We start from the raw sequence: 16,380 nt of genomic DNA, 5'->3' as shown, positions 1-16,380 counted from the left end.
AATTTGTGATACCGATTGCCAATACACAAAATATTGAACTAGAAACCCACATCCTGCTTAGAATACTAAATATAAATAATCTTTTCATGCTAGTCACACTCACCGTTTCTTGTCTTTGGGACTCAGTGAGCTTTTCAGACAATTCTTCTAGTGTCTTTCTTAATTCAGCATCAGTCCTTCATAGAAAAATATAAGTAAAACAATGTTCTACAGTGCAAAAACTAAATAACCATGATAATTTTAAGCAGCAACAACCTCCTGGAATTTTATGCTACTTCAGTTTGTTCTACAGCCCCTAAATTCCTAGCATAATTAGAGACAAGCCTCAAGTGGAAAATTCATGATAAAAAGCAATTCCTCAATTGAATAAACAGAGCACCTAGGTATCAGCTATGTACCGGGTCAAGTACAAGATTATGGACACATCTACACAGTCCTTTTGAAGAGTGGTTTCCTACTAGGAATCAACAGTCTCATTCCTGTTATTCCTATTCAACAAAGCACCATGTTGAGAAAGTATCTACATTATGGCCTGCATGAGAGCTTGCCCTCAAGGGACTTCAGTATCAAGAACAAATAAGGAGCAAAGTTGTAATAAAAGAAATTCCTAAATCCTAGTTGTTTTGTCCATATATTAAAAAAGGTGAGGAAAGCTACATACACTATACAAATTGAAACTGATGGGTGAATTTACATTTATAAATACTGCAGAAAATGACATAAAACAAGCAGTTGTTAACATTGTTTTCACCTATAATCCCCTCACTCTCCCCAAAATTTTTTTTTTAATTAAAAAAAATTAAGATTTATTTTCCACGCTATTCTTCACATGGAGTTATATTCTGTTTATACCGATTTCTTCTTGAAAGCTCCCGACTGATGTCCTCTCCTAGGCGAACTTGTTCACTACTGAGATCTCGAAGAGACTGGTGGAAAGAATGCAGCTGTAAATTAAAATACAAAAATTAATGCAAAGCTTAGGAACCCTTTATTCCTGTGATATTCCAAAAATGCATATCTACATATACATAAACTTTTTAAAACAAAGCAGATAAAAATAAGTTACAAAATAATGAAATACCATGAATTGTAGCTGAGCCTGGATGGGGCTTGCACGCTTCTACTTCAATCCTTCACAATACATGCTCACTGAAGTTTAATTTTCAATACCTTATTTGCTAAACCAAATTTTCCACCTATAGGTTTTTTCAGTGTTTCAGACCTTGGACGCTCTACCATCTTTTTAACCTAATACAAAGCAACTGGAAAGATCTGAACAGGTGAAGTCAGGAGACACACATTTCGTGCTAATAAATGCTGTAAAGGTGAAACAAAGTTCTGCCCAGCTATATATGTTACTATAAAAAGATGACATATGAAATTGAAAGTGAACAAGCTGAACACTATGATATATTCAGAACTACCAAAACACTGAATAGGTGTTTTACCTTACCCAAGACTTTACATACTCTTTTTTTCAGAGCTTGAAAAAAAGAAAACTAAATTTTAAAAAACAAAAAAATCAAAACCACGTCTATTTTCCTCTGTAAAACCTCCCATTTCCCTCATTCAGCAGGCTCTCAATTTATAGTCAGTTTTCAGGCAGCAAATAAAAAAAGTAATAGGTCATCCTTTCCTCATGGCATAAAAAGTGACAGTTAATCCATCCTAATCCAACATACTGCTGTCAACAGTTCCATGGCCAGCACCACTGTTATGAAACGCCTTGACTTATCATATCCCTTTGTTCTATGCCCAAGATTTAAACCTGGATCTTCCACAACAAAGCTGACTGCCCTCAACATTCAGACACAGGCTCTACCACTTCCCCTATGGGATTAACCAGAAATTCCAACCTGACCCAGGAGACTTTGAAAAAACATAACACATTTTCAAAATATATGTGCCTAAGAAGGAGAAGGACTTTAAGGTGTTAAAAGTCCATACATCTGGAAAGTTACTTTAGCTAGGAATAAGAACAGGAATAAAGGGACCATGGTTACAGAAAAAAGAAAAAGCCGCAACTTTAGTTAAGCAGTACTGCTTTATCTCTGCCCTAATTTGTACCTATGATCATGATGAATGACTACCTCTAGTTCATCATTCCTCAAAGCACTATCCTCTTCCTACAAATTGTTAATGATGGGGTAAAGCCATACTGTCTCACTGAAAAGAATAAGAAATAAACCAGCAGTTATCATCAAAATGGCAATAAAAGGTATTTGCTTACATAGTTACTTGATATAAATGAGGAATATTGCATGCATTACACGAACTTCCTTAAATAAAATTTCTAAGTTATTTATAGAATATATAAAAATAACATAAAATAGACCTAAGCTTTTTGGAAGCTTAGGAGGAAAGATTTCCATATAACATTATTTCCTTCCAAGGACTATGTTCCACACTACCTTTGAGGAAGAAAATAGGGGGAAAACTAAACTGAAAGGACAATGAAACAGGGTGAAATAAAAGTCTAGGAATTTCTGTAGCTTCCCGAAAAGCTAACTGAGAAAATGTATTGTAGTTAACTTTAAAATTATTTGGAAGTTGACACTGATTTAATAAAGTCAATACGAACACCTTACAATCAGCTTCTTTAGTATTAGTAATAATCAATTTCTCCTGAACAATTTAGTCTACACAGATAGAAATCACGCAAACAAGTCTAGCCACTCTGTCTGAAAAACAGGTAGTGAAATCTCCTCTCTGCCTATAGGATGTAGAAAGACTATAATCTTACTCATTAAAGTAATTGATTTATTTTTTTCTGAAGTCTGCAAACAGACACAAATTGAAGGGTATGAAGATCACCAGTGGGCATACACAGCCTCTCCTATATCACTTGCCTGAAGTACAGGCTGAAATTATCCTGCTCATAGGTCAGCCCTAGAACTAAGATGAAGAACTACCTGGCTCAAAATCAATCGAAGGTACACTGAAGTAAACAGCAAAAGCACTAAGACCCTGTGCCATTAACTAGAGCAGAACGATCGCCTTTATAGCCACACCAAACTCCATCATGTAGGTGAATGTTAATCACAGAATTGTTAGGGTTGGATGGGACCTCTGTAGACCATGTCATCCAAATTCCCTGGAAGGCAGGGTCACCTACAGCAGATTACACAGAAATGTGTCCAGGTGGGTTTTAAATGTCTCCAGAGAGGGAGACTCCACAATCTCCCTAGGCAGCCTGTTCTAGTGCTCTGCCACTCTCGATGTTAAGAAGTTCTTCCTCAGTTTTGGGTGAAACTTCTTGTGTTTTAGTTTATGGTCATTGCTCCTAGTCCTGTCACTGAACAGACTCTGGTACCATCCGCTTGGCAACACCCTTTGAGATATTTCTATGCGTTAATGAGATCCCTTCTCAGTCTTCTTCTACAGACTAAATAGGCTGTTCAGAGATTATTTTTCTTTCTCATAGATGGCCTAAAAGACTACAGAGATTATCTTCATATTTTACTTTTGATACCACTACCATCTACCACTTTTTCTCTATAATAATTTCCATAAAATTTTGTAACACTGACAGATACAAGAGGTGACTGCCTGGTGAATAATAGCACGTAACATTGAAAGCATACTTCATAGATGAAACATTCTTAGCTGCATCATCAGAGTCACTTCATCTGACATGAAACCAACGAGCCCGGTGACCACATATTGCCTGTTTGGGGAAGCAATTTCCATTAGTCCTCAGTACCTGCTCCCAGTTTTCTGCGTCACTGACAAATCGAACACTTGCAGATCTAGACCTCCGATGTTTATTGCCCTGTGAGTCTCCATAATCCCTGAGAGGAGAAGTAGGCAGGAAGTGGTGGTTCCCTTTATGAGGTAAGAGATTTTAAAAAATAAGTAGAAAAACAAAACTTTGTACGGAAAATTTTTCATTTTGCTTCACAAAAAATGCATTTCATCTTGCTAATATCCTTATAGGCCACATTACAGAAAAAAACAACTATTATGTTAAATAATATGGACAGGCAGATGACTCTAACTCTTCTCAGGATTCTTCTTCAATTTAAACATTTCTTACCCATGACATATATATATTCCAGAAAGACAGAAGTAAGTGGTTTTCTCTTCAAATTTTATTTCCCAAAGCAACTGCTTTTCCTCCAGATGAATCTATTAGAGCTTCAAACGACCACACTTCACAGGTTTTACAGTTTTAGAGCTTTCTACCAAAACACGTTAAACTCTAGTTCTGGGAGGAACACTCTTCCCAAACACACCTTTTCCTAAATTATAATGAATTTTCAGAGGTATACAAGAAAAACAACTGCTTTTATGTAGGCATACAAGAAAAAACTCTACTTTTCTTTGGTTCTGTTTTCTTCTTTTTCACTGAGCCTTACATAATTTCATCTGTACATCCATGATCTCGTACATTTCAAATATAAATTCCCTTTTTTTGTTGGAAAGTAAGCTTCAGAACCTGCAACATCTTTTGGATTTAGCTTTAACTTGTTATGTACCTACAACTCATGCAGTTGACAATGAATTTTCTCAGATGAATGAATCAATGTTTCATTTGGATCTCTTGGGGTATCAGCAGAAAATACTATGAAAGGTAGAAGAATTTACCAAATAAAAGACTGCATAACTTAATGCAGGTCTCCAACGTTTCTAAACTGAATTTCTTTGAAGTAATCAATGATGACTTTTCATGCCACTATCTCTATACATTTTACTTCTTAATTTCCTCTTTCTATACCATAGCTATATGACATAATTTAAGTTACTCAAGAACTTTAAGCACTTCACCTGACGCTCCTTCTCCATCCAGATCACTAGGATATAGGCTTGAGAGAGAGGCACTTCTCATTCCAGAGTTTCGTGCTTGTCGCTGGCTCCTCAATTGACCTATGGATTGTTCCAGTGTTTCTTTTAACTGCAGAGAAGTTATAATTTACTGAAATATGAACACAGACTTATTTCTTACAAAAACTGGAAAATATTTTAAGTCATTAAGAGAATCAAAATTACTCTTAAGCCAAGTACAGCTATGAATTAATATCAGCTTTTCTTCAATATCTGATATAACATATTCCTGTAATTATAGCAGAACATGTTTCTAACTGATAGCTTCAAATATCAAGTGTCTTAAAACAGTAGTACAACACACAGTGCATCATCATGAAAACTCAAATGAAAAGTTTGTCTCCTGCAACCAAAATAAGACCTATTTGCCAGCAATGCTCAATAACAGCCCTGCAAAATCCAGAAAATAACTTCAAAGAAACTATTTTTACTGTAATGTTTCTACCAGCCCTACACCTGGAATGAATTTTACATATGCTTATCAAATTTCCCTAGGCAGCTTTGCAGCAATCCCTACTTTTAGTAGTTTCATTTCCAGGAAAAGGCAGCTGTTTCCAGCTTAAGAACACAGAACTAACTATATTCATAAATAAGTTCTAAATTTTTCAAACTTGCATCTCATTTTGCTAATTTTGATTCTTAGTTACTTGCTTTGTCATACCTTTATTTGACAATCCACAAAACATCAATTTCTAAAGTTCTCCTTCTAAGAGAACACAATGGTTAAATTGATGCTTTGTTCTTGTAGATTTATACACACTATGTTGGATCTCTTTCCCTGAGGAAAATAAGCCTTCTTTTCTACACATTTGCTTCTTCATTCTTTCTCTCTACCTTCACATATAAAATATTCCTACATTTCATATGTATCTATTTCAAGGAAGCATCTGCTGCAGCTTGTTTTGTAACCAAGTTATAAACCTCGCTTGCTCCACCAATACTCTCTTTTAGCTACACACCTTGTACTTGGCAGAGTATCATAGTAATTAGGTGTTTCTAAAGCAAAAAAATAATGAAGCTACAAAACCTGTCAGTTTCATTATATAACAATTTGGATTTAGATTGCTTAAATAAATATTAAAAAAGTTTCAGTTTACAGCTACTTAACTCCTTATGTATTCTCTCCATTACTACCAAGTTTTCAGCTGTGAGTTCTACTAATGGAAAAGACTGAAGAAGTTAAGATAAATTGAGAGTTGCTCACAGTTGTTATTGCTTCAGTTTGCTCCTTGTTGTATTCTCTGTATTGTCCTAGCAAATGGTCAACATGTCTTAGATTTCTGTTGGTATCCTTAAATAAAAAAGTTTTAGAAAAAAGTCAAAACAGAAACATCCTTTAATCAAACATTACTGTTGTCTTTATCATTCTTGGTTTCTAAGATTAAATTGATAACACAAGTGCTTTTTAAATGGTCTATGCATTCAAAATCCTACCCAAATACACAGAAATGGTACAGCATGGTTAAAGGGGAGGGGAGGGGGAAAAAATAAGGCCCTCAGCTTCAAATTAACTTATTCAAGTTTCAGCCACTCTGTAGAAAAACTTAACCCGAAGATTATAACTTTACCTGCCTACAGAACAAAACCAGTTAAATGAGGAATAAGTTTTTGAAGAACAACATGCTAGGTAAGGTCATTGCATGAGCAGTCTCTGACCAGATGAACAACTGGATCAGATGGGAGATCTGCTGAAAAGCAGTCCACAAAAACCAATTAGCTTAGAATCAGAATTTCAGAAGAGCATCTAGAAAGACATTAGACAGAATCAGGAGAATACCAAAGAATCATTTTTTAAAAATAGCCAGATTACATTCTTATTAACTCTTTTTTCTAGATGGACATTTATTTTCTAGCTAAGAAATTTTGAAGTTTAAATTCACATTCTATGTTGATTTTTCTCTTCTCACATATTAAAGGGAAGAAAAAAATATCACTGGCCAAGCAATAACTGATAAAACATATGCCCATCCCACTCTAGGTATTCAGAACTGTCAGGTAGAGAAGAACACGCATGACTTCTCAAGTAATAATGGTGTCAGGATAGCTAAGCATCTCCTCCCACTTGCAAAACAGATTCAGATATTCCCTCCACTGAAGAAGCAGGAATTAGATGAACAGTCTTTCTTACTCAGCTATGTATCTCTTACAAGCTTAGAAATAATGCTTCTGACTGTGCTGTTCCACATCTAGAAAATATTTGAAATGTAAGCTCTATGATGAAGGAATTGACTGCCTACATATTTATCAGAAATGTTAAAATTTTACACAGTAGAGGGCAACAAGACAGAGCTGGAACTTTCTGCTAGAAAAAGTAATGCCTCTTGTGAGGATCTGCAAAATGTTTATTTGGCTTTATTCAGTTTTGCTAACTTAAATAAATAATATTACCCCACATGTAGTTGTTTCTAACAATATTCTATTACTGCCTGAAATATCAGCTGTACAGAAGTGTAACAAGCTACACCCTTTCAGCTCAAAAGCAGTATGATCAATTTTTCAACACTTTTTTGGTTTGCACAGAAAACAGTGTTTCTCATCCATACAACTTCAGAAATGAAACTCTGACCCTATCTTACAGAAATGCAGACTCCTTAAATACTTTAAAACTATACTTTGTAAACAACCTGTAAAGTGCTTGCTAAAGTATGGATCTTCTCTGTAACTTCAGCACCATAGCTCTGAGCTCTGTTGTAGGATGCTCTCAAAGGCAGACGCCTTCCTATTCGACGCGTAAGAAAGTTTTCCGAATCACTGGATGAATCTGCCATTAGTATCTCACAACCTACACAGGAAGACCAGATAAAGTAATGTATGTTAAATCCTGATTGTAACTGAACAGTCTTGCACAATATTGCCAAAGCAACTTCATAGACTCAGACTACATTTACATTAGCCTTTCTGGTTTGGGTCAGCAGGATGCATGTTTGAAGCAATCTCCCAACTGCTCCTCAGATCTTTGTTCACACCATGAAACAGTGTCAAGACCCAAGAGGCAGAGCCTCTTAGGAGCAAATTTAATCAATAGATGCATTCCCCCTACTTCCAAGTGTTCAGTATCTGTCACAAGACTATGGCCCAAAGCAAATTCTCCCCCCAAAACATACAGTGAAGCTATCAGTGCTTTATCAGTTGTCCTAGTCTGCAGAACATTCCACTTTATCACACACTACTCGATAAGTTCTGTTCACATTGTCCAGGGAAAGCTAAGACAAATCATCCCACGTAACTGTCTTAAGCAAGTCTAAGAACCAGTACCTTAATGACTCAAGGAGAACTGGAGATATTCTGGAAGAAGGCAAATGCAGTGTTTTAAAAAGAAGGGAAAGGAAAGAAAACTGTGGCCAAAAAGTTATAGATTAATCAATTAAAATATGGGAAGAAAAAGAACTAAAATGGGCTATTCTAAGTTTCCAGCAAAAGATCTGGTCTCAAAAAAACCCACAACATTGTATCAGTTAATATCAAATAAATTGATCTGGTAATGAGTAAATTTGTTAAACAGGGAAGAAGCAGTAGAGGGCACTTTTTTCTTTTTTAAAGCCTTGAACACACATGACATTCACAAAAGTAAGCTAAAGAAAAATGTGCTAAAGTAAGCTTTTCCATAACTGGGTAAGTATCAGAACTCATAGAGCAGTTAACAGAAATTAAATGTCAAATCACAGAGGTATCAAGCAAGAACCTACAGTGAATCCACTATCTTTTCATTAAGTGATCTGATTATGCAATATAATAAGTTGATTAAATTTGCAGCTGACAGTATTTGTCCAATTAGAAAAACTGAAGTTGATAGAAGTGGAGGGGGAAAGGTTTCTAGTTGAATACTCATCAACAATGTCATCTTCTAGAAAGATGCTAATACCATACAAGTTGTAAAAATAAGAGTAATGTAAATTACAAAATATTATTTCTATTCTCCAATGTTAATTCGACATCAGCAAGATTACTATCTTGATGCTGAGGCATTTCACTTGACTAGAATTCATAAAAATTACTTGCAGCAGAAATACAGCTTGTAAAGACAGAATTGATTGATCAGTTTTAAGGATGGCAAGATGGAGGAGGTAAATACAGACAGCTATGCCTAGTATAGTGAAGTCACACAGTAACTATTAAAATAACAACCCTCAAAAGGTAGGTTACATAGAAAATGTTCTTGGACTATTATGCAATGCAATAGTTTGCCTAAAGGTCATGGAATCACATTCACTAAACCTATGTTAATAGCATCTGCTGGGAGACAGTCTGAGCCTACTTTGTGGAAGAGGAAATAGATTAGCCAACTCTTGACCACCCTTTTAGTCCTGTAGTCAACAGCAACACCAAAAAGAAAGTAAAGGGGTCATTGTTCCAGCCATTAGAGCTGAAATCTCCAAAAGAAACCATGAATGAATTAAAATCTTATGTCGTATTTTATACGGAGGTAACATGGTGTTTTTTCAGACCCTTAGACCTAATTTCTAAAAGGTTGTAAATTTGTGTGCCCCAGACGTGGATAGAAACCTTTCAAACATGAAGGAAGAGTAAATCAACATGCTCAGTCTGTGCTCAAGTATACCAATATTCCTTACATTTTCTGAAGGGGTGAATTTATCTCATCTTCCCTCTTCTTATCTCACTAAAACACACATTTACTGACATATCAGAATTCATTATTCCAGTGCCTGTCACTCTAGTCAGGTGCAATGAAGTCTTAATGATGTTCAGTAAGCATAAATACTAAACACTGGGAAACAGGGAATATGGGATATTTCAAAGACAAAGGAAAAAAATAAATAAAACACCGGTAGAAATAACAACATGGAATAATATTGATATTTACCATAATTCGGTAAAAAAAGAGACAAAAATCAACAAAGAAGTTGACTCAACCATGAGATCCCCAACTACTAAATAGGGAAGACACTACAGGAAAAAAAAGGGAAATGAAGATTTACAGCAGGAAAGATTAATGGGTTCATTTTCAGCTGTCCAAAAATAGGGTCATTAAGATACTTACTAGCCAAAGCACTGAAGAAGGGCCAGTAAGCAAGGTAAACACAAAGAGAGTGCTAGACAAGGACATTTTTTTTAAAGAAAACTTACTATTTTTGGTGAAGTAGCATTCCTCTTTATCCTCACAAGCAACCTGAAAGGAATCACAAGTACTTTTAAGTTGAAGTTTTGTTTCCTATAAAGCAACATCCTCATTTTTAAAGGAAATACGGAAGTTTTACTTTAGATTTTTTTTAAAACGTCATGAAGAAACAGAAATTTGTACAAAACTTCCACATCCATATTTGCCTATTAATTTAAACAGAAGAAAAGCTTACCACTTTTTTCAAAAACCTATAACCTACTTGACAGTGAGAACCACTTATCTCTTACTGGTTTTTGGTTCTACCCAAACAGATCATAACTTTTCTTGCTGATGAAAACCACCAATACTTTCCTCTCCAGTAGAAAACTGGGCATTTCATTTTCACTGAGGACTCTGTTATTAAGAGACCTTCAGGGTAAAGCAAACACGAAGTAGAGCTGACAGTCTCAACAGCAAGTTTTCCAGCTCAAGTAAACCAAATATAAAGTCAGTGTACACAACCTGATTATTCTTCAAGTGTTTTTAATTGTCCAGCTCTACACAGACTAATCACTAGGTAACTGACTTAGTGTTAAAGGTATGTTTGAAGCCTTATAGCTAACACTGAAAGATGACCCAACACCTGAAAGACCCTTTCCTTCAGTGCTTGTATTTGAGCTAGTAGAAATTTTCAAAAAGCCGGGAAGGCGATCCCACATGGTGACACTTTGCCATCGCGCTTTCAGGCATCTGCACCACGTTTCATTACAATTGACACCGTGCTCCAAGCACTCCCCAGTACCACGACACAGAGAACAGTTCCCTCACACTACTCATAAAGCTCAACTAAGGAATCCTCCTCCACTGGGCACCTCGGGAACGCCACCAACACCTGGTTTCATCTCCGAGGGCCTCCGGTTCTTTTGCCAGACAGCACCGTGAAAGCCTCGGAGCTGCGGGACATCATAGCCCGGCCCCGGGCACGCCGGGCTCCGCCAAGCCCGCGGGCTGGGCTGGGCCGGGCCGGGCCGGGCCGGGCCGGGCCGGGCCGGGCCGTGCCGAGCAGCCCCGCACCCCGCTCCCCTCCCACCCGCGCCCGCACGGCCGGTCCCGCACGCCGCCCCGTCCCCCACGCCGCCCCGGTCCCCTCTGCCCGTCCCGCACGCCGCCCCGTCCCGCACGCCGCCCCGGCTCCCTCTGCCCGTCCCGCTCCCCCGGCCCTCACCGCACAACGCCCCAACGCCTCCCGCAGCCCCACCCGCCGCTATGGCAACTTGAACTAGGCGCCCTGCCGACAGCTCCCGCAGGGCCGCGCCGGCGCAGGGCCCCGCAAGGCTCCGTGGGACAGCGAGTCCGCAGGGCGAGGGCCCGCGTGGGGACAGCAGGGTGGGGGACTCCAGCGCCCGAGAGGCTTTGCGGTGGAGCGGAGAGGGAAGGGCGGGCCCAGCCCGGAGGGGTGGCCGCAGGGCCTGCGGGGGCGGGAGGTGCCCTGGTGTTTGTTAATGTTGTTAAACTCTAAACCTTTACCAAATACAAACACGGTGTTTACAAACACGCTCAGAATAACAACCGCGAGGGGCAGAAACAAAAGTTGTTGCCCTGGCAAAGCAGGCGGGTCTGTTGCACTGCCGAGGGGACGGCACTGGCTGATCCACTGGGAAAAGGCGTGTGAGCTCCGGGGAGCAGCTGCCTCTTACTAGGGAGGCACCTGCGGTCCTGTCTCTTGCCTTTTTCTTGCTTCTTTCAGCCACGCATCTCCCTGTTCCCAAATATTGTATCCATTACCCTTGTGTACTGTAAAAACAACCGAATATTACAGATTGCTACACTGCCTGGCCTTGAAGAGAGAAATAGGATAGAGTTCTGTGAGTGATCACAGGAAATGTTGCCTGGGCCTCTGAAACTTGGGCCAATAATCACTGGAATATTTGACTGCAAATCACCTGTAGGTGAGCACTCAAGCCCGAGTAAACACAGTGGTTTGGGGTTTTTGATACATGTGTGTCTTGCCTCTGGGATCTACTCCAGGCAGTGACAATTGGCCTTTGAGCACACTAATATGGCATGGCTGACAGTCCATACTGTCAACCTTCATTCCTGCCTTGCAGGACCGTTTCATTTGCTCACAATTAAGCAGGGTGCTTGAATGTCATATGAGTATGACACACTTCAGAAATAAGCCAGGACCCCCACGCTGGCAGCATCCACAAGCAGCCCAGGCAATGGCTGCTGCCCTTTGTGTCTTTCTGGTCATGCTCAAGAGCATTATCCTCATCTTAGCTGAGACACAGAGCAGGAGTTTAATGATGTTCTTTACTTCACTGGGAACTGAAGTATTAGTGAATAATTAGCAAAAAAGTAAGTCTTGGTGCTCCACAGACCAACAGAATTCATCCACGAGCAAATTTCTTTTTCCTGCCCTTGTACCCTCTCTCAGGCCATCACAGACGAGATGAAGGGGTAAGGAACATGTCCTGGATGTGACTGATACATGGATGAGAATTGTATTTGCATCTATGCTCAGTGTGAGCACATCTGGCTTGCTGCTAACAAAATGTTGCAGTGGAAACTGGTGCCAACACCTGAGACAGACATATTGGGCATATCCACTGGTTCTAAAGACCATGCTAGCCATGCATACACCAACTTTGAAAGTACCTAGGCAGCAAACAGCACTTGCTGCCTATATCTGTATTGATTTAATGTTGTAACAGAAGGAAGCAGATGCTTCCAGTGCTTCGAACAGCTGTCTGCACACAGCTACATTGTCAGCTGCAACATTACACAAATACTGGAACTCTTTCACATATGCATATGAAAGAAGGCTTATGTCAATGATTAATATATGGCTTTCTCATCCTCATCAAGCTGAGACTTGCTTGGTATAAAGAGTGAGATACTAAAGACTTTTACAGAAAACATGTAAGCAGTCATGCATCCCAAGATTCCTATATTGTGTATGTCTTTGTTGGAAAATAGCCAAACCATCAAGATTCCACCACTTTCAACAGCAAGTGTTGCCAATTTACCAGTGCAATGAACTGTCAGCTCAGTAAAGTCTGTTCCTGGTACCTGTGCATTTTGTTTTCCAGACTAGATGGGTGCTTAGGGTTTTTTTGCTACAACTTGCTTTAGAGTAGAGGGAAGTGTAGAAACAAAACATCATTCAGTTTTGGGTTATGGGTTTATCTCCTCTACCTGCTCCTTGTATTTGCTAATTCATCTACCAGTCTTACAGACTCTGGCAGCATTCTTTGTTTTGTTTCATTTGAAAAGGGATTGTTAGTTTCTGTTTTTCACAAGTTGTTTCTCTACTGCTTTTGAGCTTGTTTTACTGTATTTTACATTTAACCTCCTAGCATTTGAAAGAAAACTTTGTGTTCTCTAAAACATGACATGTTTTTGAAGCATGATTTCTTGCTTTTACTAACTGATCTTATCCTAGTATTAACAAGACTGGCTTTCTTATACCCTTCTGAAGCCTTATTTTACTAGATATGCTCTTGCAGTTTGGTGACCTTAAAAATTCTCTAGGAGACCCCATGTCTGCCCCTTTTAGCATTTTTAACAAGTATCTTCGTATTTCTATAATTCTCTTTATTGAAGCTGAACAGTACCATGATTATTTTTGTTTGTTTACTTTTGTCCTAAGGATGTTCAATGTAAGTGCATAAAATTGCTACAGAACATCTCGTCCATTTGGAATGGTATGCTTGAGCAAGGATTGAAGTGTGCATAACAAACTACTATACTAGACTTGCTTATAAAGAAGTTGTTTAACTTTTAAAAACAGAACACTCTCATCTTATTATATGAATTCAAAAACATATATCCCAGCATACTGTTATCTAAAGTGCTGTGTTGAGACAGTAACTTGGCAGTGCCTGCATTAGAGAGACCAGGATGGTCTTAGTACTTAAGGTTAGTGCTGCTTGATTAATGCTGTTGAGCCCTTTGACTAATACAAGTCTAGATCTTGACTAAGCCTTTTTTTTTAATAAAAGGGAAGATTATTATGAGCCATTACATTACTACATATATTTAAATAAATGTGTAGTGAGTCTGAGGACACAGTCCTTATAGGTGGAAAATCCAGAAAAACTATAAGTTTTCTTAAAACAATTTCATTGTTCTAGGCTTAAATTTAATTTTTTTAAATTCTGATATTTGTCACTAGGGGTGTCTTTTCATGCTACACTGCTCGTCATCCATGACAAATCATTATTCATGTAGCTTTCAGGAGATTTTTTTAGCTATTTCTTTCACAGTTTCATCATTTAGTTGGCTCAGAAAATGAGTTCTTTTATGAAGAGGTATCACAGACACACAAGAGGAGAAGCACTCTGTAAGAGATGAAATGTCACCTAAGTCAGTGAGCTTAAAATCCAGGTTTGATTTATGATTGTTGTAATCAACCATCAAACTCTTCTATTAAACCTGCTGGTCTCCATATCAAAGCAGGTATGTGCCATGACCCAAGCCAAGGAAAAGTGCAAGATCTGTCTGAAGTCTGAATTATGAGGGCAAATCAATTTTTGCCGGAGGTTATTTCTGAGCATGGATGCCTATGCAAGAGATACAGGCATAGCAGAATGAAGTCAAAGATGACTAGAAAGCTGACTTTAGATGAAGAGGCACAGGCAGTGTAAGCCTGAGGGGAAAAAAATAGACATATAAATCCATAGGCCCTGATATGTTTGCACCCACGGATGCTGAGGTAGCTACAAACATGCTGAGGGACACTAAGACAATTAAGAGAGTGACACATCTCTTCCATGAGGAAAAGCTGAGAAAGATCTAACCTGGAGAAGAGAAGGCTTGGAGGATCTCATCAATGTGGATAAATACCTGAAGAGAGGGTATAAATCAAATGGTGTCCAGTGACAAGGCAAGAGGCAATGATCACAAATTGAACAAGAATTTCGGTCTGAACATCAGGAAATGCTTTTCAATTATGAGGATGACCAAACACTATCACAGGTTGCACAAAGAGCTTGTGAAATCTACATCCTTGGAAATAGTCAAAAGTTGCCTGGACAGTTCTGGGAAACCAGCTCCAGACGACCCTGCTAGAACAGGGGCTTGGGCCAGCTGACCTCCAGGGTGTCTTCCTAAGTCAATGATTCTGTGACTCTGATTCTGTAATGCTTTCTGTAGACAAATATGCCTGCCTGAAAACAGCTGTCATAGCTCTTGCCTTGACTAATTGCTTAAGATAGTTTCATCTTGCTCTTCTCTCAGAGCATTTTTACAATTGACAGCCTCAGGCTTTATAGTGCTTAACACAGCAGTACCTCCTATGGAGCCTTCAGCCAACGGAGTATTCCAGTTTTTGCAGTTTTTCATGACTTTTTCATGAAATAAAGCAAAAGGAAAAGCACAAGATTTCCTCAATAGCCCATAACCATAGAAATCCACAACTACCTGTTCTTGACATTGAAGGCAAATATTTTATATAGACATGAATCTTCAAGAACCTACATAGAGCTATTCAAACACATGGTCTGATGAATGATGCTCTGACAAAGCAGCATGTGCAATGTATGTTTTTGTGACAGGACAGAAATTATTTGAGATGCTGAAATAGAAACAAGTAGCAACAGACATATCTTACAAGTATCTAGAATGGCAAAACGTGTTGATTAATCAGAAACACACCCCCCCCCGCCGATTCTTTTATCGTACTCTACTGATTTATTTTCCTAGTTTGAGCATTTTCTCATGCAGATATTACAAGATTTAGCTGTTGATATCTGGTAATCTGTGGAATACCAATTAGAGCTAATTGCTTCTTTGTTAGGACCTGCTGTGTATTATCTGATTTGTGTATCACCCACATAAACAGTGTAAAGATAACCGAGATACTATATAAAATCTGGCAGATGATAATAATTTACTTTTTCAGAAAGCACCACAAAAACAATGGAATTCTGAGCCTTGCAGTGCTTGAGATGATAGGTACTAAATGAGTAACTGTGGCTGTCACTAGAGGGAGTGTCTGTAACAGTGGAAAAAGATGCTTGTCAATTTTTGCCATGTTTAAATTAACAGGAACCCACAGGGGTCTTTTAAAAAGCACCAGAAAACAAAAGTCGGCAATGTACTGTAGATTTAAGTGATTTTTCTTTCCTATTTGTTTATTAGAAGCAGAGCATGAGATGTTTTAATGGATTAAAACTGCTTAATTTCTCTAGCCTCAGGGCATACAGGATTTTGAATATCTGTTCTTAGGTTTATGTTTATAGTTGTGGATGTACACATACTGATGATACTTTTAATAATTAACTAGTTTTAGTATATTCAAAAGGAACATTCATTCATTATCTACAGGGGATTAAAAGTTGTCAGTCACTCTAAGCTGCTGGATGCCATCACTTTTCAAAATGAATATGGTCAGAACTATTGATTATTGTTCTTTTTTTACAGCCTAAAATACCTGCCATCCTGACTAAGCTAAGCGACTGTCTTCTGTTATTCTTTCAAAATAGGTCATGTTT

General features: G+C 38.4%; 1 protein-coding gene across 2 annotated transcripts in view; it reads right to left on the bottom strand.

Annotated features, from left to right (window-relative positions):
- The window catches only part of CEP128 (centrosomal protein 128), a 117,064-nt gene extending 105,897 nt beyond the window's left edge, over window positions 1-11,167 (bottom strand). For both annotated transcript variants that reach the window (XM_071557737.1, XM_071557738.1), the window contains exons 1-8: window positions 11,109-11,167; window positions 9,910-9,952; window positions 7,449-7,606; window positions 6,029-6,115; window positions 4,768-4,894; window positions 3,704-3,825; window positions 853-944; window positions 104-176 (exon numbers count right to left, since the gene is read on the bottom strand). In XM_071557737.1, the coding sequence (XP_071413838.1) occupies window positions 104-176; window positions 853-944; window positions 3,704-3,825; window positions 4,768-4,894; window positions 6,029-6,115; window positions 7,449-7,592 (645 nt within the window). In that variant the 5' untranslated portion in view covers window positions 7,593-7,606; window positions 9,910-9,952; window positions 11,109-11,167. The remainder of the gene's footprint in view (window positions 1-103; window positions 177-852; window positions 945-3,703; window positions 3,826-4,767; window positions 4,895-6,028; window positions 6,116-7,448; window positions 7,607-9,909; window positions 9,953-11,108) is intronic.
- Between the last annotated feature and the right edge of the window lie 5,213 nt (window positions 11,168-16,380).

The sequence above is a fragment of the Pithys albifrons genome, chromosome 6 (assembly GCF_047495875.1).
Source record: "Pithys albifrons albifrons isolate INPA30051 chromosome 6, PitAlb_v1, whole genome shotgun sequence".
NCBI lineage: Eukaryota > Metazoa > Chordata > Aves > Passeriformes > Thamnophilidae > Pithys > Pithys albifrons.
The sequence above is the reverse complement of the archived record's forward strand: the minus strand, read 5'-3'. Positions and strand labels throughout refer to the sequence as shown.